Source organism: Chelonia mydas, chromosome 1 (genome assembly GCF_015237465.2).
Source record: "Chelonia mydas isolate rCheMyd1 chromosome 1, rCheMyd1.pri.v2, whole genome shotgun sequence".
Taxonomy (NCBI): domain Eukaryota; kingdom Metazoa; phylum Chordata; order Testudines; family Cheloniidae; genus Chelonia; species Chelonia mydas.
In genome coordinates, this window is record NC_057849.1 from 173,900,931 (window position 1) to 173,924,542 (window position 23,612).

Here is a 23,612-nt window from a genome sequence, read left to right on the forward strand (position 1 = left end):
AAACCAATTTCTTTAAATAGAACTCAGATGAATTGCCACTGGCTTAAATGCCCTGGGGTTGAGGAGCCAGGTATTAAGCCATTGCTAGATACTTCCAGTTTTCCTTTGTTCTTAGTATGGCTTGTCTTACTATTGAATGCATATGGTAGGCCTTACCATTTTAATTTACAAAGAAACTTGAGAAGTCTTTTTTATGCATAAAGTAGATTCATGGATTTCAGTGGGAGTTAACTGTGCATAGGGAAAGAGGTTAAGCCTACTCCATGTATTTAATATTAGTTGAGTTCAATGTTACCAGTCTGTTAAAGACTGATCTTGGGATGTGCCAAGTGCCTGCTGGGTATCTCTGGGCACCTTCAACTAGTATTGACTTCAAACAGGGTTGAAGATGCTCAGAATTTTACATGACTGGTTCCTTATATTCACCATAGCTTGTTCAAACTCGTATTGCTTTCTTGTCTGGCATTCTACTCATGAGTGAGTGCTCAGGTCAGCAGGTATATATTGCTCTTCCCTTGCAGTCCCAATACTGTCACATGAGATTATAATCAGCTCTACAGTAGCCACAAATTTTTTCTTGTATTTTACTGTACTAAAAATAAAGCATCCTGAAGCAGTGTGTGCTCTTTCTTACAATTGTGATGGCAAATAACATTCAGGATAACGCTATATCATCATCTTCCCTATAAAATTATTAATTTTTTCTTTAAAATGAATTCTTCAGCTATTTTGTATCTCTTGTGTCCACCTCCCCCAAACATTAGACCAATCAGATTTTACTGGCAATATTGGCGGAGAGGTAATATTAAAGTTACATGAACGGATATATACAGATATGGAGGATGAGATTCTGAGCTGTATCTCTAAAAGGCACACCAGTGTATCTCTAAGAGGCGAAGGTGTTCAGCTGAGGCAGCTTTAAGCTCTGAGGTCCCTGTGCAACTGAGGCAGATCCCCAGGTCTGTCTAAATTATGTCAGGCTCCACGAGCTGCCTTATTGGATGCAGCACTGCCCAGAATCAGCACAGTTTGTATTGTGGCTCCTCCTCCAATATGCCACTCTTTGCCTCTAGCAATCCTGCCTGATCCCCTCTGGATCTTCTCTGGGCTTGCAATCCAGTCTCTGAAATAACATATGACCTTGCTATGCTAATGAACAGCATAGAGGTTGTATCTACGGACACACAAATATATACCGTTTCACAGATTTGCTAGAGTCCCAATTACCTGTTGGAAAATTGAGCATATTAATTTCTAAAATATTACTTACAATAAAAAGACCCATTTCTGAATAGCTAGCTCCAATAGTGAGCTGTAGGGTCATCCATTAGAAACTAAGGTACAGATCTCAACTTGGGCGGAGCAAGGGTCTGCCAGCACAGATCAGTTTGCATGATCTTGGCCTTAAACATTTGTTATTCATTGATATCACCTAAATAACTGCGGAGTTATCAGGTAATTCAACCTACATAGTACCCAGAAGTGTTAACTGTTTGGTGTGATCCCCCAATTCAACTGCTTGAGTGGCTTGATCATTGTCTTGCTGGCATTTGATACTATTATGAATAACATGGAGAAACCTAAGGCAAAGCGCCAAGTATTTAAGCATTCTACCTGCTTATAGAAATGCATTTAAGTAATTTTTTTTAAAAAGTACACCAGTGATGATTGATAATATTTTCATGGAAATCACAGGATTACTCATGAGATCATAGAATATCAGGGTTGGAAGGGACCTCAGGAGGTCATCTAGTCCAACCCCCTGCTCAAAGCAGGACCAATCCCCAACTAAATCATTCCAGCCAAGGCTTTGTCAAGCCTGACCTTAAAAACTTCTAAGGAAGGAGATTCCACCACCTCCCTAGGTAATGCATTCCAGTGTTTCACCACCCTCCTAGTGAAAAAGTTTTTCCTAATATCCAACCTAAGCCTCCCCCACTGCAACTTGAGACCATTACTCTGTGTTCTGTCATCTGCTACCACTGAGAACAGTCTAGAGGTTCAGAACAGGTTCTTTGGAACCCCCTTTCAGGTAGTTGAAAGCAGCTATCAAATCCCCCCTCATTCTTCTCTTCCGCAGACTAAACAATCCCAGTTCCCTCAGCCTCTTCTCATAAGTCATGTGTTCCAGTCCTCTAATCATTTTTGTTGCCCTCTGCTGGACGTTTTCCAATTTTTCCACATCCTTCTCGTAGTGTGGGGCCCAAAACTGGACACAGTACTCCAGATGAGGCCTCACCAATGTTGAATAGAGAGGAAGGATCACGTCCCTCGATCTGCTGGCAATGCCCCTACTTATACAGCCCAAAATGCCATTGGCCTTCTTGGCAGCAACAACACACTGTTGACTCATAACTCACCCACTGTGTTATAACTCAGTTTACTCAATGGGACAAAAAGATTGATTATCATAGCAAAATACAGAATGTATGAATTCACCATGTATCATAGTTGTGCTGTTGATTTGTTAAATTCTCTTTGAAAGAACCTCTGGAGCTCCTTACAATAGATTAGGATACATGATGATGCCGATCATACTTTTTTTAAACCCTATTTTCTACTTTGTGAATTACTTAAAGTGGCAGGAGATATTTAGGAAGAAAAATCTCTACCAGCTGCAGGGAGGGGTCAAAGGAAATATATAATTACTGCTGAATTAATTGGCAAATATTACTGTATATACGGACATCTAGTATTCACTTTAGGTGATTATTAGGGCAAACCAAGTGACAGATAGAAGGCAAGTACTTGAACAGCTAGACTTTTTGTATACAGTATTCTATGTTACTGAGCCTACCCTTTTATTTCTCAAATATTTAATTTCTGCAGAAATGAACACTCAATTTTTATCTTTAGGAATTAGAGAAATAAAAGTAAATGTTAAAAGACAGGTAAACAAGATAAACAATTGCATATCCAGACATAAAAACAATGTTCAGACATAGTATGACCTGATGGTAAATTAGAGATTATATCATTCATCTTTCAGTTCCAAAAGTGGTGGATGAAAACAGCCCTATGACAAATGTATATTGCATCAAGAGAAGCTACTTTCTTCAGGCTTCAAATTGTGAGCAACCACTTACCATTATAACTCCCATTTTGCTCCATCTAACCCCATTCAAACAAAATGAATCCACCAGAATTAAGTTTCTCATGTGTAGTTTTCAGAAAAAGGAGAACTTTTTAAATTTAATTTTTGCAGTTAGTTGGATAGGCTGATAGTGGCTATGACTGCTTGAAAAATCAGGTACGTTTACTTTTGGAAATCTTTCCTAATGTTTTGTTGTCGCCTCATTGTGCAAGAACAGCTTATTCATTTTATTTAAATTTCATAAATTGTATTGTTTTCCACTAAGAGTTGTGACTTTTCATGTTTTGTGAGAATTAAGTAGGTAAATTTTGAAGTTAATCCAACTCTTATCCAGATGCATAAGAAATCAATGGCAATGTGTGGTCAATGTACAAATCTCAGACTTGCTGGGGAGGAATAAAGAACTGCTCCAGGCCAAATCAGCTCCCTCCTGCTGCACCTGCAAGGAGTGCTGTCAGGCCCTGAGGAGGGCTTAAAAGGGGGAGAACCAGCTCAGCTGGTGTTAAAGCTAGGAGGAGAGCATATCTTTAGTCCTTAGCTCCAGAAAAAAGTTTGGCTAAGAGCAGGGATTGCTTGAACAAAGGCTGCCGTCTGAGGGAAAGTTGGGGCTGATGCAGATTGGTTACTTTAGGCCTATTAGCAGTGGACACTATGTAGCCTGCTAGAAGCTCCTTGAAGGAAAGGTAAACCTGCTGTGGCCCTGTTAGTTTGTGCGGGTTTATTCTTTTGGATTTCTGATAGCTCTGGAAGAGGTGTACGCAACTGGACATCTGTCTCCTCTGTACCTGGATCCTTGCTGTTGACTGCCTGGGTCTGAGGACCAGAGGCTGCAGTGAGTTTAGGGCTTTGTGTTGCACCAAGAAGGCTGTGTGGGAGACCAACCCTGTGACAAGGCTCTGAAGTCCACAAATTGTATCAAATGGAATTTAAGAAGGCTGCAGTAGCAAACTGTGCATTTCCTAAAGTTCAGAGGCCTGATTTTTTTATTGCCTAGTGTAATCATTTACACCAGAGCAAAGTGAATATAAAATAGTGCCATTCTGATTGTTCTTTGTACTAGTGTAAATGATTACATGAGGAATAGGGTAATGGAAAATTAAGCCCCTTATCTATATTGATAGGATGTATGGGTTGCAGATGTTCTCCAGGGGAAGCACTAAGAGTGGGAACCTCAGGAACTCTTGGGAAAGTGGAGGGTTATGCATAGCAGGTGTCTTTGTGGAGGTTATAGCTACTGCAAGAAATTGGATGGCATTTGAAACCATCAGGGAATTCTGCAGAAGTTAGAAGATGAGCAGAGATTCTGGCTAGTGATTTACAATGCATTAATACTCCACAAATTCATTCAATTTGTTGAAACTAATAATGCCCATCAAAATTTTCTTAGGGCTTAAAAAACCAGGAAATTCCTAGACAATTATCTTCACCTTAAAAACATTTAGACTGTAAATGATGTGACAAAGTCAGACCTGACAGTGTAAGAATGGGGAGGAAGGCAGAAATCTCAGCCCCAGAATGGTGAAGGCCCTGTTCCCTGTGAACTGAAAAGTGGTAACCTCTGGTTAATTAGACACACCTGAGTCCAAGCAAGGGTTGCTGGTGACCTTTAAAAATCCCTCTTTTTGTGAGCCATAAGAAGAAAGGATGAGAAACAAGCTGGAGAAGGGTTAATGACTGCAGGGAGATAAGGCTTCTCACAGGTAGAAGTCTATTGTCTTCCCTATATGAGAAATCATCAAGTTTACTTTCCCCAATACTAATTTCTCCCTACTGTTATTCATACCTTCTTGTCAACTGTCTGTAATAGGCCACTCTCTTACCACTACAAAAGTTATTTTTCCTTCCTTGGTATCCTGCTGTTAATTGATTTAACTTGTTAGACTGACCTCACACTTGGTAAAGCAATCCCCCATCCTTTCATGCATTTATACCTGCTCCTGTATTTTCACTCCATGCATCCGATGAAGTGGGTTCTAGCCCACGAAAGCTTATGCCCAAATAAATTTGTTAGTCTCTGAGGTGCCACAAGGACGCCTCGTTTTTGCTGATACAGACTAACATGGCTACCACTCTGAAAAGTTTACTTTTGTTTGGCAAGAAGCTGGCACCAAGAAGCTAGTGTAATGAGGCAATGCCTGGGGTGGGGGGCAAGGTGTATTTGTGATAACTTGTGGGCGGTTTTTTGAAGGGGGGGTTCTCTTCTCGTTTCTCATTTAAAAATACTCAGGCCTATCCTGAGTCCTACCCTCTAAATATTGAAAGAAATCAACCAAAGCCAAGAATTAAAAACCTCCATGGTAGGAGTGATTTACTCCAGGCTCCTTCCTCTCCCCACCTTCACTGCCAGAGGGAGAACTGCAGAGGTTGAGGAGGTGAAGGAGATGCCTGGCCACAGTGTATATAATTTATTAAGTAGTAAGATCCTTTGTAAATCTTATGTACAGAACATCTAGGAAATTCAAAGTTAAGATTACACTTAAATTGAAAATCAGGAAAAGCAAACTTAGGCTTTAATTCAATAAAGCACTTAAGTGCATTCCCTTCTTTAAGCCTGTGAGTAGTTCCATTGAAGGGTGGCTTTATTAATGAACACACACAAACCACATCCCCAAATATTGCCTTTTAAAGAACACCTTTTAAAATACTTTCACAAACTTGTATTTGGTTTTCAAAGTAATGATTTATTTTTCACTCAATACCATGGATGTGATTTACTGCCTGTTTCACAGAAGGAATGAAACTGAAATTGCTAAAGGCAGTTGTACGCAAAGCAGAGAGTGAGTATCTGAGGAATGATTCCATGGACAAAGGGAAAGCCTCAAGGGCCACATCAGAAAATTCTGACTTTGCATATATAGTTCCTTGCATGCAAAAAGTTCTACATTTGCACATGCAGAGCAGGTGTTGGGACTCATGACTACTCAATTTATGGTGAAAATATAGGTTTACTTACATTTTTGTATGAGTAAATAAATTTGGGCCTGATCTAAATCCAATAGGAGTATTTCTGTTACCTTTCATAGGCTTGATTCAGGCCCTGTGGGTCTGAATCTGATTTTGATTTTCATGCAAGTGTAACTTCATGGACCCTGATATACCTTAGTCAGGTATTTGAGGACTCCCATGCTGTAGAGGAGTCCTTAGGCCATTCCCATCCCAACTATAAATAGTATTTTTAGAAAAACCTGCTAGACTTGTGATGTGAAGAAGCCCCTAGCCTTCAGCAGGTGCATAGTTAAAGCCTTCTGTTCAGGGTTGAGAACAACATTCCTAACAATTTGAACGGTAAACACTTGTGTACTATGCTATTCACTTTTAAGGTCACTTTACTTGAGGTACTTCTAGAAAGAAATGTAAACCAGAGCCACTTTGGGAATTTTCAATGCTGAAGAAAAGCTTGAAGTATTATTGGCAATTCAAAATGCATCAGAGGTCTAGATCATGTTAAAAATAACATCAAGATTTTCAAAGTACATTGTGTTTGTACCTTTAATCTAACTGTACATAACTATTTTAGGTACTTGACCTGTATATTCATTCAAATACCTGATATTTGATCACCCACATGCATGTCAGGTATTTGCATGAATATATTAGGTGCACACAGTCATGTGTGTAAATGCATGCAGACTTGTTTTAACATTTTGGCCTTAGAGAACAGCTTTTTCTGCTTTCTTGGGTGGTTGCTGCTGTGACTGGCTGTCTTGAGGTTCTGGTACATTACACTGCCATGATAAATTATAACACTTCCTGATTATCCACCCGGGTCCTTGAAGCGAAACCACTAAATGATCACTCTTCTTCCTACTATGTCCCGGTGATGCAACCTTACTCTGCTCTAAGCAGGAGTCTCACTATAAATTGTTTTATTCACCCATGAATACTATGCCACCTCCACTAAGTACTCAATGCAGGAAAATCAGGTTGAAAGATAAAATTTTTGTTTGAGACTAGAAATGCTAAAAAGCATGCCTGGTTGAAACCCAGGGATTTTCATTTTTATTTAGCATACACTTTCACATAACTTGTCTGCTCACCACTTTTTACTACAATTCTTTATGGAGTTGTGTAGTATTGTTAATTGTTAAGAGAAAAAAATGTGGCTCCATTCCAAAGAGTGCCTAGTGGTAGGGTTTTAAGTTGGTCTCTCAATGATTTCCCTGTGAAGCCTTCAGTCCTCAGATAAAAAGATGATTCTAACAGCATGCACTGCAGACTCAGGTTGGGATAATAATCTAGCTGCATGTGGTGGGGCAGCTGCCCCTCACTGGTAGGTAAGGGGTTAAAGCCACCGTGGGGAGCCTGCGTGGAAGGCAGCCAATGAGGAAAAGGCTTATAGTGCCAGCCAATCAGGGGAAGCTTTATTGGAACAGCCAATCAGGGCCAGGCTGGCCCATATAAGAAGGGACTGCTGAGCAGAACAATGGAATCACTCCCTGAAGGATGAGGGAGGAGGGCTGCCTGCTTAGAAGGTGGGAGCACCATGTACAGAGCAATGTTGGGCAGGGTCAGCAGAGTAGGAGAATGTTCCAGATTGATGGCTGCTAGACTGAGGCCCTGATACAAAGGCAGAGAAGGTGCTAGGGCTGTGAGGAAGTGGTGGAGACTGCAGAGTTGGAGGAAGGGCAGCATGTGGCTTCTGACTATAGGGTCCCTGGGTCAGGACCAGGAGTAGCAGGCTGTCCCAGGTCCCAGCCTCCCTCCCTTTACCCCACTTGCCAATAAGGAGAGTGGCCGATATCCAGACTGCAGTTTGCCCCTGAGGCGAGAGGCTGGACCTTGGACTGCAGTTGGCTGCTGAGGCAAGTGGTGGGACTAAGGACTGCCTGTTCCCCAGAAGTGGGGAGATACTGGAGTGGGGACACAGCTGGAGGACCATGCCCAAAAGATGATGCTGCAGTCTGGGGAGTGACATGGATCCAAACAGAGAAGACAGTAGTGACAGCAGGCGTGACACCACTAGCTGAAGGTGGAATCACTCCCTTCGATGTGGCGCTCACGTTCATGACGGAAAGGGCCCTTCATGGGCCGGCACCCTGACCACAGGGGTGTCCGGTGTTCAGGAGGATTGGGTCCCTCTTCCTTTCTGCATACACGGATCCTGGGGCTGATTGGGACTTCCCTCCTTGGGGCGGCCTGGGTGCATGCCCGGCCCTCTGTGCCGTGCGGCCATCTGGCCGAGATCTCTGCCATGCGAGGTCAAGCGGCTCCGGCAGTCCACTCAGGGGTCTGAAAACCCAGGGAGCCTGGAGGCTCAGCAGGGCTAAACACAGTTGCGAGAGTGAGCAGGGATGCGTTGTGGTCCTCCGCCGTGCCCGACAGTCCCTCTCCATGCACACCCCGTGGCGCGGGCCACGGGAGGTGGAGTGGCTGTCGGCATCGGTGGGACCCTTGTACTGCGGGGACGGATAGCTCAGTGATTTGAGCATCGGCCTTCTAAACCCAGGGTTGTGAGTTCAATCCTTGAGGGGGCCATTTAGGGATCTGGGGCAAAAATTGGGGATTGGTCCTGCTTCAAGCAGGGGGTTGGACTAGATGACCTCCTGAGGTCCCTTCCAACCCTGATATTCTATGATTCTAAGGTCGACTGGAAGGGACTAAAGCTAATTTCTAGGACAGCCAGCAGGAGGCGCCACAGTGGTGAGTTACACTGCATTTTCTGTTTTATGCGATGAAGTGAGCTGTAGCTCACAAAAGCTTATGCTCAAATAAATTGGTTAGTCTCTAAGGTGCCACAAGTACTCCTTTTCTTTTTGCGAATACAGACTAACGCGGCTGTTATTCTGAAACCACCTTTAATAAAGATTCTGCAGGCCAAATTTCTCCCTCATTTACATCAGCACAACCTCCTCCCCCTCCCCATGCCCACAAATTCTTGCTTCTTTTACACCTTCCGACTTTAGTTGTAAGCCAGTGGGGTTGATCTGGGTATGACTGATTTTCCCCATGGGACTAGAATTTAGTTAACAATGCTGTGAATGATGTGTAAAACAGATTAAAATATTTCATTTTCTTGTGATAGTGTTGGCTGAGCAGTGCAAAGAGGAGCAAAACATTAAAACATTTGTCATTAAAGGCAGCGGACATGACTGAATACATAGAGGGAATACATCTGTTGAGAATGAGTGCTATTTTTTAATTATATTTTGGAGTAGAAGATGATATGGCTTTATCCTAATCCATAAATAAAAGGAGACAGAAGAAATTGATAGCTGAACGTATCCTTAATTAACATTTACTATTGCACAATTGCAAACAAAAACTATTTGAAAACTTAAATGCCAATATAGAACAGGTGTATTTTAAATATGACCAAATATATTAGGTTAATATAAATCTGTGTAGTGTTAATGTTTCAGATAGATGTTATTTACACAACGTTGCCTTGCTGCCTTGAAATAACATTGAGTGTTTAGCATTAAAACAGTCCATTGTTTTATTGTAATGGTTAGAAAAGCAGAAAATAGGGAGATGAGCTGGTGTGGTTCAGTTTTCAGCTTCCTTGCTATAGTGTAAACTTGTAGTTGAGAATATGGCAAACAAAGCGCAACCACCATCACTCTTTTAAAAATGAGCTGTCTTTCAAATGAAAATGACTCCTGTATTAAGTAATGCAAGTGTGATAGTGTCCTCAATCTGATTCACTGCATGTGTATTTGGTCATTGTTCATAGTCTTCCCTGGTAGTACAGAGTTCCAGCCAACAAGCCAGATCTTTCACTTGTGCTCTCCACAAGTCAAATTTAGAGACTAATCTTAGAATCACTGCTGCATTGTATTTCAAGGATGTTCCTTTAAAGGGAAATTAACTGATGTTGTTGCTTATTCTTGATTTAATGTCTTACACTATTTACTTTGAAGTGACTGGGAGCTTTGCCATTGACTTCAATGGTGGTGGGATCAGACCCTGATGTGGAACCTTTTTCAAATTCAGCAGTACTACAAAAAACACAAACTACATATACGTTCTTTTTTCTTTGCAGTACTGAAAGCATGATAGGAACTTTACAGAACAATAAAAAAGTAGTCATCCCACCTCTTAAAAGGTGGTGGGGTTGGGGAGGAGGGCAGAGCCCTGGTATCTTTAATAACTACAGGTAGTCAGGATCTCATTGTTTCATGTGACCTGAAATATGGCGATTCCAACAATATGCCCTCAGCAACAGCAGTGGTTCAATACTCTCTAAGGAAAATGTACACCTGTTGTGACCATCACCACTTCAAGAAATAAAGTAGGTCCTTCTGGATCTTTCTACCCAAGCACTGACTGTTTAGTTTGTGATTTCTAATGAGAATGCAGACTACCAGCAGTACCTTGATTAAATCTAGCAGGGAAATGGATTGTGATTTAATTTGCCTTTTCTATCCATAATATCTTCCTATAAGTACTTTTCATCAGTAGATCTCAATAGGTTCAATTTCTGTGGACCAAATTCAGAGATACTTACTTGATTTTGACTTAGGCAAATCTCCAAAGGGCTCAATGGTTATTTTGTCTTGTCGGAAAAGTGAGAAACTTGGAATAAAGGACTCAGAATAAGAATTTGGCTTTGTAATATATGTAAAACAATGAGAATTTTCTATTAATGTTTTTCAACTACAGTCTCCAAACTGGAGTCTCCAAGTGTTAATCCAAGATTGTTTTGGGCATGGAGTTTCTCAAAAACCTACAAAATAGATCCCACCCCCCCTACTTTTACAGTAGAAACATCAGGTTTCAGTACTATCATTGTGAGTAGCAAATAAACCATAAGGGGCACAAACAGGTTGAGGGGTCAGGACCACTCTCCCTTTATGGCTAAGTTTGAGACTCTTCAAACATTTTTTCTATTAAATATAGTCGTGATATGGAAAAAGTTGAGAACAATGCACCAATATAAGGAACTTTTGTTTCTGTAAAAGTGATCTAAAAAATTAACACAGCAGTTGTGAGGAACACTAAGAGAATGGTCTGACTGGGTCTCAGAGCAGGCTAAAAAACTGAGAAGCATATGAAGTGGGCTTGAAGTGGGTAGGTTGCTGGCACATCGATCTGTTTTAACAGGCTGTGCGTCCCAACCTTTCTTGTGTGGCCACCCTTCAAAAAAAAAAAACCTCCCAAACTAACCATGAATAAATCTCCATCATTGGGAAATGCTAAATTTTTAAGCCATAGTATTCAGCATTGCATGAAGAAATAAGGAGTGTTTTTCAGGTAGGTGTCAGTGTATAGGAATAGGTGAAAGCAGAATGAACCCTTGAGATCATCAGAAACTTCATCCAGAAGGGTGGAGGAGAAATGGGAGATACCAAAGAAGCTGATTGAGCACTTGTAAAAAGAAACCCTCTTAGGGAGATATAATTTTATCCTGTGTATATAATGCTCCTTGTTAAGTAATGATCATCTTAAGTTCTAGTGTAGCCGCACGCAGACTCACCAGCTGCGCTCCTGCTGGTTGTCCTTGGGAATTAGCGTTCCAGCCTCCAGTGCGCCCTCTTCAGGCCAGTGTCTTACCTTGCTGCTGGCTCCCATGTTCCTCCCAGGACTCCAGTACCCCTTTCACTGGGAGCTGCCTCCTGGCAGTACCCTACAGTTCTGGGTCTCCTCCTCCCAGGGGAACCCCCACCCACTATCCCTACCTCGCCTCAGTCATAGGCTCCTGCCAGTCACCAGCTAGCTCCCGCGCCCTGGGGTAGACTGCAGTATGAGCCACTCATCACAGGCAAGGTTGGGTTTGGATCTGCTGCCTCTGCCTACCCATGGCTGCCTCTGCAACCCCCATACCTAATAGACCTTACCAGGCCCACAGCCTGGGGCTTTCCTAGGCCAGAGCTCCCAGGCTCCCTTGGCCTTTCCCCAGCCTTGCTCCAAACTAGGTCCTCTATTCAGGTCTCTGCAGCTAAGTCCCTCCCTCTCAGAGCTAGAGAGAGAGTGTTCTTCTAAGCCTAGCTTCCCTGGCTTTTATAGGGCCTGCTGGGTCTGTTTGGGGCGTGGCCCCCAGCTGTGGCTGCTCTACCAGTCAGCCCAGCTCTTCCCCTGCCCTAGACCTCTCCCAGGGCTACCTTAAACCCCTCTGGGCCCGAGCAGGTGTCCACCCCACTACACCTAGTTAGTGTCCTATTTGTAGCAAGTACCATGGCTTGTTATTAGTGATGGAACCAGTCGCCGAAAAGCTCAATATGAGATTTGTGTAACAAGGAGCAGAGTACAGACTGATTGACTCTCTGTTTCCTTCTAGCGGCTGGTCCACATGCAAGCTAAGAACTTGTTACCTACTTAAGTTAATGAGTTTATTTCTTTGGCTCAACTGGGTAGGGGCTTCTGCTTTTGAAGCTGAAGATCCTGGGTTCTCTCTCTGTTGGCCCCTTTGAAGTAAATGACAAAATTCACATTGACTGGAGTGGAACCACATTTTCATCCATGGTGTTTGTTTATAAGTGGCATGGCTCTATCACATTTTCTTCCATGAATCCCACACTCATAAATCAGTATGTCTTTGTTGCTTTTTTCTAGTTATTTTTGTACACACAAAACAGGCCTTAACAATATAATTTTTTTGTTGGCTTGATATAATATGCCAACTACTTCCCAAACATTGTAAGTAGCTTTTGTTATCCCTCTTGTCAAGTATCATTCTATTTAGAGTATCTAATTTATGCAGTACTTCTTTATAAATCATAGGCTATCTCCTCCCATTTGTAAATGGCAGGTTATGTTTTGCCACCATGGAGACAAAACCGCTTCTGTTTGATGACATTTTGATGCTTTTTTCCTGTGAAGAAAACCAAGTGTGACACTTCCTCCCTCAGCATTTCACGCTTAGTTCTGGGTGAGCTTTCCATATCACTGTGGTGATCCATGTCATGCCCCACTCCATGTGTAACTGTAAAATTATCCCCACACTTCTTTCATGAACACTCAACTGAAGTTGCATTGCCTTTTTTCCTCCTAGCTAGTCAAGAATGCATGTTCTGTGGTGCTGTAAAGTAATGCATGGTGGTCTTTCCCTTTCTGGTGACTTATGACCATATCCTGTGACTCCTCTTTACCAAGCCTACTCCTCAGAAGAACTAAGAAAAATAAATGGGCAGGTGCATTAAAAAATTAGATTACAAAGTGATAGTATAATATGTGAATGGTGCCATAAAAGTTAATTTTAAAGGCTAATTTGCTAAATTGAAATATAATAAAATTTTAAAGACATTTTAAATTAAACATTGAATAACATTTCATTTAAAATGTACACACTTACTTTTAAACAAAACTATTGAATGTGAAATTGTTTGTAATGCTATAGAACTACTTGTTTTCAAAAATAGAATTAACATTCAATATCATGTATTATGCAGAACTAACAACTGTGGTGTGTAAATCAGCTTCTGTACTAAATGACTGGAGGGTAGATAATGTGCCGCCAATTTTTAAAAAGGGCTCCAAAGGTGATGCTGGCAACTAAAGGCCAGTACGAATGATTTCAGTACAGGGCAAACTGATTGAAATTATAGTAAAAAACAGAATTGTGAGACACATAGATGAACATAATTTTGGGGGGAAGAGTCAACACGGTTTTTGTAAAGGGAAATCATGCCTCACCAATCTACTAGAATTCTTTGAGGGGGTCAACAAGCATGTGGACAAGGGGGATCCAGTGGATACAGTGTACTTAGATTTTCAGAAAGCCTTTGACAAGGTCCCCCACCAAAGGCTCTTAAGCAAAGTAAGCTGTCATGGGAGAAAAGGGAAGGTCCTCTGATGGGCTGATATGTGGTTAAAAGATAGGAAACAAAGGGTAGGAATAAACGGTCAATTTTCAGAATGGAGATAGGTAAACAGTGGTGTCTCCCAGGGGTCTATACTGTGACCAGTATTGTTCAACATATTTATAAATGATCTGGAAAAGGGGTAAACAGTGAGGTAGCAAAATTTGTAGCTGATACAAAACTACTCAAGAGAGTTAAGTCCAAAGCAGACCACGAAGAGCTACAAAGTTCTTACAAAACTGGGTGATTGGGCAACAAAATGGCAGATTAAATTCACCGTTGATAAATGCAAAGTAATCCACATTAGAAAACATAATCCCAACTATACATATAAAATGATGGGATTTAAATTAGCTATTACCACTCGATAGAGATCTTGGAGTCGTGGATAGTTCTATGAAAACATCCACTCAATGTGTAGTGGCAGTCAATAAAGCGAACAGAATGTTGGGAATCATTAAGGGATAGATAATAAGACAGGAAATACCATATTGCCTCTCAATAATTCCATGGTATGCCCACATCTTGAATACTGCGTGCAGGTGTTGTTGCAGGTAGGTGACAGGGAATAGATAACTTGATGATTAGCTGTTCTGTTCATTCCCTTTGGGGCACCTGGCACTGTCCACTGTCAGAAGACAGAATACTGGGCTACATGGAGCTTTGGTCTGACCCAGTATGACCATTCTTATGTTCTTATCTGTATTCTTTTTTAAACCAATACAGGTCTATTTTATTTATATAATTAAATCTATTAAGAAATACATATCTAGCATGAATTGGGAGAAAACATTTAAAAGTAAAATTGGCAAAATTACAAAAGTCAAAATTAGTAACCATCATTTCTGATAAACTTAACTGTACTATTGACCTGTAACATGGAAAGAACTTAGATCTATATTTATAAACTAGAAAGTGATTTGGTATAATAATGAGCATTGCCACTAACATACATGAACAGAGAATGATTTAAGTTATACAGAAGTTTATCATTAACAATAATCTAATAAATTCCCATTTTCAAACTGATGTAATATTATCCACATGTAAGAAAAGATTTCCATAGATCTCACATATTAATTCTACCTTATTTAACTGCAAAGAATCAAGAGGACGTAAGGACAGCAACAAGACAAATATTAATTTTGAAGGTCTAATAGTCCACAGCCAGTCTTGTCCAAATGTAAGTAGTTACATCATCTTCTCCTAATTATGCTACCTAGCAATTATACAAACTTGTTTGTACTGTTGTTCTGTAATCAGAGTACTTCTATAAAACATAGCTTATCAATTATCCACGATAGGGTGGAGATGGTCTTCTGAAATTTACCATAAAAAAGAGTTAAACTATAGGTAACCCTTGGGGACTGGATTGTAATTATGATGGTCAGGGCTGTAGTTCTCTCATTGTCAATCACTGCAATGGAACAGTAATTGCTCCTCCAGGATTCTTACAATGGAAGATGTGTCACAGATTGATGGAAAATCAACTATAGGCTGCCCAGGCATTGTACAGCTGTGGAAGATGGATGTACAGTTTGTAGTTTCAAGTGGAATGTGGAAATTTAAGAAGGCCCCACATTTAATTGCCATGTGTATGCGGGTGTGTAATAGAGAAAGAGAGAGAAGAATTTGCTAACAAAGATTCTGCTCCTGTCTGAGGCTAACAAAAATCCTAAGAAAACCCTTATAGGGTTTTAGTACAGGTACAAAGCAGAAATTGGACAATATTAGGCTGATAGCTAAAGAGAATTTTTTAAAACACAGCACCAAAGAAAAAGAACTTTTCAGTTGAAAACATTCTAATTTCAAATTAACATTTTAGAGCTTTCCCATACAATCTAGGTTTTGATTCTGCAAGATATCCATGAAAGCAAACTCCTGAACCCCTGCAGTATCTTACTGAACTCATGGGGGCTTGGTGTTGACATGGGGTCTGCCCAAATGGTTCTCCTTGCAGGATTGGAGCCTAGATTCTTTCAGCTGAAGCAACAAAGCTTCTCTAGCCAGCTGGACAAAGTAGGCAGTAACATAAAGTTACTTCAACAGCTGATGTTGTGGTAGAGCATTGGAATGGTACTCAGGAGGTTTGGCTTCTGTTTCCAGCTCAGCCATAGATTTCCCATGTGACTGTAGCCAAATCCCTTAATCTGTGCTTCAGGTTCCTCCTCTCTAAAATGAGGGTAAACTTTTCTTCCTCGAAGAGGTATTGTAAAGATAAATTCATTAATGTTTGTGAAAAGCTTAGATGTTTCAGTGATTGGGACCATTTTAGAACCTGGATGGATAGACTTAACTATCCCAGGACAAGTTCCACCCATTTATAAAAGGTAAGATGTAGTAAAGGCTAGTGAATTAAGCAGACAGATCCTTTGAGGAAGAACATTAGCCCAAAGGAGCACGACAGATAAGCAGAGGAAAGACGAATCACTGCTCATAGGAGAAGGTGGTTCTGGATCTCTGGGATCAACAGTCTACTGTTTTACAACTAGCATAACTAGGTTAGCTGCATCTTCCCAAGTGGAGAAAAACTATGCAAGAGTATCAGGGTGCAGGCAATCTAAAACTAACTGTCAAGTTTGCTGCTTATTTGCCATCACATGCAACTGCTGGAGTCAATGGGTCCTTTTGTGGAAGGCAAAAGAGGAAGAGGTTGAAGAAAGCAAGGGTACCATTTTTCATTGGTAACAGAAGTAAATGTAATGAAACATCCTAGCACACTTATACATAGTCACAGGGAATAATATTTGAAAACTTCCATAATCAAGGAGTTTGTGCCTGAGTGTGTATGTGCCCATCTCCACAGTTAGGAGAATGACAGGACTCAGTCATGCCATGGTTGTCCCTTAACCTAGCTAAGATATACTCCCTATTTGTAATTGAAGACCAGACCTTCACCAGGGTATATATCTGGCTAAAGGGTATATAAAGCCCATCTGCCTAACATCCTAGAAGCATGGTTTATTCTTTTCCGAAGCACTATTGTAGTCAGTCATTCCTGGGGAGCAGCTGCATATATATGAGCTTTAACCCAATCACAGAGAGATAGTTGGTCCAAACTATATTACAAATTTTAATCATATTCTAAATGAGTGTGCTGGTTTAATTGTTGTAATGGGCTCTCCTGAATTAATGATTAAACAAAGTCATTTAATCAAAATAAAATTTCACAAGCTGCCCTGACGCCATTTTTTACAAGGAGCTCTACCAGCGATATAGGCAGAACAGATGATTAAGGGTAGAAAGAGCTTTTGTAATTTTGTAAGCATATAAGAATACCTCCCCTCCATTTCAAGTTTATCATGATTATTTTGGAAAAAGAAAAAAAATCATTAATGAAGTTGAATATATAGAATGTTTTTATTTATGTTTATATCTGTATAAAAGCACCCCGTGAGAACACATTTTATAATAGTTTTTCTTTTATGAAATGTTTCACAGAATCCATTCAAAATTGGGTGGCGCCTTTAGTACACTTTCACAGCAAGTAGAGCAAAAGCACATCTCATGCCCAGACATGTCATTACTTGAATGGGTTTTACTTCCGTAGTCTCACTCTGCTGGAATGAACTGCGTATGTACATGTCTTTGTACATGCTGTAGACAAATCAGGTTTGAATATCTAATTTCATTTTCTTTAATATATGACTCTCTTTCAAGTGGATTGATCTGAAATTAATGGAAGGATATGTAATCTGTTATAGACAAGTGATCAGATACTGGAATTGGTAAATAAAAAAGTAGTATACACTCATGAATATCTTGCACATTACTTGAAGTCAAACATTCAACAAAATGGGATGAGAGGGATATCAATCACCCAAGAAAAAAAGTAAAAATTCATCCTGGGAATAACTTTATGGGGCAACTCCAAATGAATTTGGCCCCAGAATAGCTGAGCTAAGAACAAATGGAAAACTTCTTCGAGTGAGAAATGTAGGCACAGCATTTGATTCAAATTAAGGGAAACATACAGATGATCTTTTTCAGTCACAGTTTTGTTTCCGTGCAGGCTGAAAGTACTAAAAGCCTGCCCTAAGCAAGACTTGATTGCAGTTTGTGTATGTAGGCTTCTATTGTGCTTCTTTCCTTTTAATTTATCCATATCTGTTCAAAATTGGTGCCCCATCCCAGTGGGACTGCACACAAGAGTAAAATTAAGTATGTTCGTAAATACAGGATGGGGGCTATTTTCTGCTTTACATCCTGTAAATAAAGATGACTAGCATAATTTAATCCTACATCTAATCCTACTTGGTTGCTCTCATGAAAAGTCAAGAGCCTATTCTTGAGTTCAGAGTTTTCTGATATCACAGAAGTTGTGGCAATATCCCAATTTTAACTTTATATGCTTTTTCTCAGTACCCACTTCCCCAGTAAAAGCCATGCACTGGAAACTTCATGGTCTAAATGGTAAATTGGTTATTAAATTGAATCTAGCATTTTTGAAAAGGAAGGCATGTTTTGTTTGATAGGCAAAACAAAAGTTTGAGCTTTAAAGCAATTGTAACATAGTGGATTAAAGACTGTCAGTATAATTAGATAAACAAAGACTCCCTAACATCTGTTCTCAAGAGCCACTTCTTGTTTGGGGATAGCTGAAGCTATATTGACATCCATTATGCAGGACCATTGCATGGTCCTCATCTCACTCTAACTACATTCATCAGGCAAAGCTGCTTTGACCCCATGCATTTCTTCCTGCTGTCTTTTGAGAAAATCTGCTTCTCCTGTTCATTATTTCTGCTTACTGTATGGAACCTTTTGTAGAATGGGACAAGAAGGAATATACAAGGGAAAATAAAATACTGGTAATCATGTTTGTTATCATCTTCTGTCCTGCTTCTTATATGACCATTGGTTGTCTATACATACATACACATGCTCATTTATATATTTCCTGTAATTCTCTTTGCTTTTCATTTGCTTTTTAAATGATTGAAGGGGGAGGAGACAGAGCATGGCTCTTAACCGCTCTATCTTCTTGTATCTTGCTTCCTGACTGGTGGAATTATGTTTATATTATAGAAGCTTGTTCTGTTGTGCGGCTGAAATGAGAGGATTCTGATAAAATAATTATGGGTATATAATTTCCTTATTGAAAAGAAAGAGGTATAACACTCCCCTATGTTCTGAAAATCTGAAGACAAATTTATAGAACAAGAATGCAAGGGTATGCAAATTAGCAATACAAATTGTACTATTTAATGCTTTTGTATTAGATCTCCAATTACTTTAAAACTGTTAATTAAGATACACAACCACGCTGTGAAAGTTTATAATATACATAAACCATACAGCATCTTTACTGTAGCAGTATAAGATATAAATGTGTGTTTGTTAAATAACCAGTCTATATATCAAAAGCAGACACAAACAAGGAAAACCACCTTCACTATTTTAAGCCATCAAGCCTCATACCTAACCTCTCCATAGTCCCCATGCGGCAGACCACTCAAAGTTGCCATCCTCAAAGAGCGCATTGATCACGGGGAACTTGTATTCAGACTGACTTATTTATTCAGACTTGCAGGCTTGATTGGCCAACTGTAGGTAAGGTGTCTTCTCCCAGAAAGTAAACAGCAGGGAGGCAAAAAAAGAATTGGAGGCACAGGATGACATAAGGGGGGTGGGGGTGACCAAACACACAGATACAGAAGTTGGAGATCTAAACCCTCTATTTCCATTAGGCCTATGGCTTCAGTTTACCTTAATCCAGCTCTCCAAAGAGATCTATTTTCCCATGTCCTCAGCATTTACAAAAATAACTCTGACTTTCTAATTGCAGTGTACTTCCTCTCATCAGCAAGAGCAGAAGGAGAGAGCTAATATGCAAGAAATAGAGATTGATGTAATTAAATAGTCTCAAAACCATGATTTAAGCAAACTCTCATACAGGCCCCCCAAAGTTTTAGGATTTGCTACACAGGGAAGTTAATTTGGATTAAGGTAGGATGTGAATTTAAAGCAGAATACATATTCCAGATTAACTCTGTGAGGGAATGGATTTATTCTGGAATGAGTGCTTTATTCTAAATTATCTTCATCCACATCTGAAATGGATTATGCTAATTTGGATTAAAGCATTTTTTTTTTTTGAATAAGAGCGTCCCAACACAGAGTTAACTCCCCTTGTAGAGAAGCCATAAGGAAAGATTATTTTCTCTTTCTAAGAAGAAGTGGCAGAGTGTGCCAGAGGACAGGAGAGGAAAAGGAAATCTATTTTACCACCCTTGGGGGTTCTTAATAAATCAGGTATTGATATATGGATAGAAGAGACTGCTTACTTGCCAATATTGCCAACCCAAAACATTCAAAAATCATGATATTTTAAGAATTAATAAACGTTGGCCTTTTTTTATTTGTCTTCTAGTCTTTCAGCCTTTCCAAGCATTGTTTGGCAGCCATGAGGGCTTAAATTGACTTAAAGCCTCTCCTCTTCCCCCCCTTTCCCTATGCAAGAATATGAATTTTTTCCTGTAATTACATGGCTTCAGGCCCTAGAGCTTTAAGAAAAAAGCCAAATATCACAAGAATGGGCAACACTAGGTTTCCCTTAGCTCACTTCACTTCATCGGATGCATGCAGTGGCATCCGATGAAGTGAGCTGTAGTTCACGAAAGCTTATGCTCAAATAAATTTGTTAGTCTCTAAGGTGCCCCAAGTCCTCGTTTTCTTAGCAACTTGACTGCCATTAGCGCAGCTGCAGCATTGTAAGTGTAGACAGGCCCTGAATGAGATGCACTGGGATAGGGAGACAAATCAGGAGACTGATTCTGAACAGCTGGTGGGAAGCTCTGCATTTTTTAAGTGGTAACATAGATATTGGAGGTGAGTGTCTTTTTTCTAAACCTGCAAAAATCAGAAGGCAGCTAAATTACACAATGCTGTTGGAGATTTTTTAAACTAAGGTTTTAAGCCAATTTCATTAGTTTGGTAGGTGGGTGGTATGGAGAGTAAGAGTGCCTGACTCAGGCTTCGAATGCTTGTGTTTGGTGGTTATTTTGACAATCCGCGGTCTAGTTTTCAGGGCAGTATTGTTGACATAGTTGCCTTTTTTCAATAATATGGGCGGGGGGGGGGGGGGGGGTGGAAATGGGAGAAAAGATACTTTTAGAAACAAATTATGAGACTGGGAATTAGGAAATGGGCTAAGGAGAAAATTCATAATAGAAGCAGCAGTTTAGTGCCTCTTCAGCGTAGACACTGATCTTATTTCTTGGCAACCAAGAGCCATAAATACCAGCCTTGATATAACAGATCTTGCATGTCGCCTGACAAGATGTCTGTAACTTGGTAATTAATGCACAAAGGGATGAAAGAGTACAGTATATCAAAATGCATGTTTTCTGTTTACATGCAAATGTTACACCTTTAACCAACCCATGAAAATATTTGTTTCCCCACCAAGTTTCCCATTTTTGAAGGTGGAGAAAAGGTTGGTAGAGCCATAATATTTTCTGGTTTGAGGCCCAGGTTCATTTTTTTTAAAGTTTACTTTTTTCACTGGTTATATTAGCTGTTCATGATTGCCTCTGCTAGTCAAAGCACAATTATTTATTTGAACAAACGAGCAAAACGTCCAGTTTATAATCCTATTTTAATGTTGCATTGACATTGCACCATGTCCCCGTTAAAAATGTGATATCTTCAGGGAATTTGTGGCTATCATTGCTTTGTCATTCTAAGGACATTGATTTTTTTATTTATATAGCTCTACAGTACCGGGTTTGTGGCTCACTGGCTTACTATTAAATGATCATGTGGAAATAACTAAATGCCAAGCTGTAGGCAAATTTAAGCTACAGGGCATACTTAAGTAGATGCTGGACATCTCCGGACTCTGTTTATTTCAAGCAGTCAGAATGTGATCATCTTTCCCTGTATAGTCTTTTAGGAAAATCAGAATAGTCATGCTGAATGATCTTGTCTTTACTGATCCAGCTTTGACAACATATTTTGGGACAGTGACATTCTTAAATATGAACAGACATCATGTGGTTTAGGGTACATGTATTATTTCTATAAAAATATAAACAAATATTAAGTCAGGGAGTCTGAAAGTTTGTTCTCCCATAATGCTTTAAGATCATATAGATAGGGAGAATAAGAATATACAATACTATGTTTCTTTTCTATATGAGAAACAGATTACTAATATTGCTGATGACTTATCTTTCCTGCTGTTTACTCTCTCAAAAAAATCACAGGCTTGTAGTTTTCCATCTAATAAATATTTCAGACAATGCTGTGAATAATTAGTGCAGCAAAGATTAAATTCTATTTTAAAGGCACAAGGTGAACTAAAGCATTAGTGAAGTGCAGTTAAGTATTGAACATTTATACACTGTAAAGCAGGAAATCTCCACACAATAGAGATTAATACTGTGTGTGCATACTGTATTTTTCTCAGCCCTTAACATTCTGAACTGGGACTGTGGCAGTCGTTATCTCTCACAGGTTTCTTGGTGATTTTCAAGCCCAGCTTTACCTACCCAAGTGGCAGTGACACCAGCTTTCACTGAAGCCTTATTACTCTTAAAAGAGCAATTTGGTTGGTTGCACGGCTGTTAGGATCAGACACTCAGGCTTAAAGCTGTCAGTACAACTGATTCTCATCTTTTTTCACAATCCTGACATCTTTTTCTCTTTTCTCCTGGACACAAGCATTACTGTTTTTATCATTTTCAATCAAGCTCATGCTGAAAGCTGAGGAATATATTCCCACTGAAACCAAAGTGAGGAGCAGAAATTATTTTATAGCTACTGTAGTAGCAGCAGGGCTGGCTGCATGTTGTGTGGGAGAAACTGGATCAGTGAGAAATGTGTGGCTTTCCTCAGGGCTACATCATTGAGGTATTACTTCAACGTCTAAGGATGGCAAAACAACTATTTGCTGTGATTTTTCAGTGATTAATGGCTCCTCCTTAAGCAAACGGTGTGTGGAAAGTGGGAAAGAAGATGTAACAAATTTTATGAAAATAACTTGTGGAAATGTTATCATCAGTGAAATGGGGGGAAATTACTATGCTTGAACTTCTTTTCATTTTGATGTTGTTCTTCTCTGGACCAACGCTGAGCAAGCTAAGTAGGACCAAAAGCAAACACTGGAAGGGCGGTAAGTGATAAAAGTTTTTATAATGAATGTCTGGGTGAGATTTGAAAAGCCAGGGTTAATGTTGAGCTAAAGGAAACAAGGCTGTTTTGCATGCTTAAGATTTTAGGTTGTCACTTGGATTTGAGATAGAATATGAAAGCAAAGAAGGGAATTTAATTTGTTTGCTTGTTAGTTTGTTTATATATAGCATTTATTTCCTAGAGGAATTATAGTTATTTACTATATAAATAGCAAAAGTTCACTTAAGGCCCTGGAATGTCAGGAATAGTTTTTCATATAAAAATATACAGGTAAATTAGAAACCACTGTTTTCAAGATTGTGAGAATATTAAGATTGTTGTTTTCATTATGGAAACCTGGGGCCAGAAGCTTATAGCTTTTCCTGCAGGTAACTCTGCTTGCTATCTAGAGGTTACATTATTTGAAAAAGCGAAAAAGAGGGGGAAAATAAACTCAACCTGTTTTGAGTGCAGAATTCTTAGTATATTTTGTGTAATGATTAGACAGACTTTTCTTTAGAGAACATTAATGTTATAAAATGCAGTGCCAGAATCAGTGATTGGCTGGCTGACTATATTGGTGTTGATGTGTTAATAAAGATAAAGTGTATTAACTTTATTGAAAAAAATCTGCTGTGCTAAAAAACACTTATGGTTTTTAA

At 39.7% G+C, this 23,612-nt stretch overlaps 1 protein-coding gene across 22 annotated transcripts in view; it reads left to right on the forward strand.

Annotated features, from left to right (window-relative positions):
* ROBO2 (roundabout guidance receptor 2) overlaps positions 1-23,612 on the forward strand; it is a 1,527,115-nt gene that overhangs the window by 275,639 nt on the left and 1,227,864 nt on the right. For 3 of the 22 annotated variants that reach the window (XM_043538378.1, XM_043538359.1, XM_043538360.1), the window contains exon 1: positions 22,622-22,951. The exons of 3 other annotated variants lie outside the window; for them this stretch is intronic. In XM_043538378.1, the coding sequence (XP_043394313.1) occupies positions 22,828-22,951 (124 nt within the window). In that variant the 5' untranslated portion in view covers positions 22,622-22,827. Of the gene's footprint in view, positions 1-22,407; positions 22,952-23,612 lie in introns of those variants that run through there. 16 more of the 22 variants (XM_043538379.1, XM_043538375.1, XM_043538376.1 and 13 more) reach the window with 12 other exon arrangements.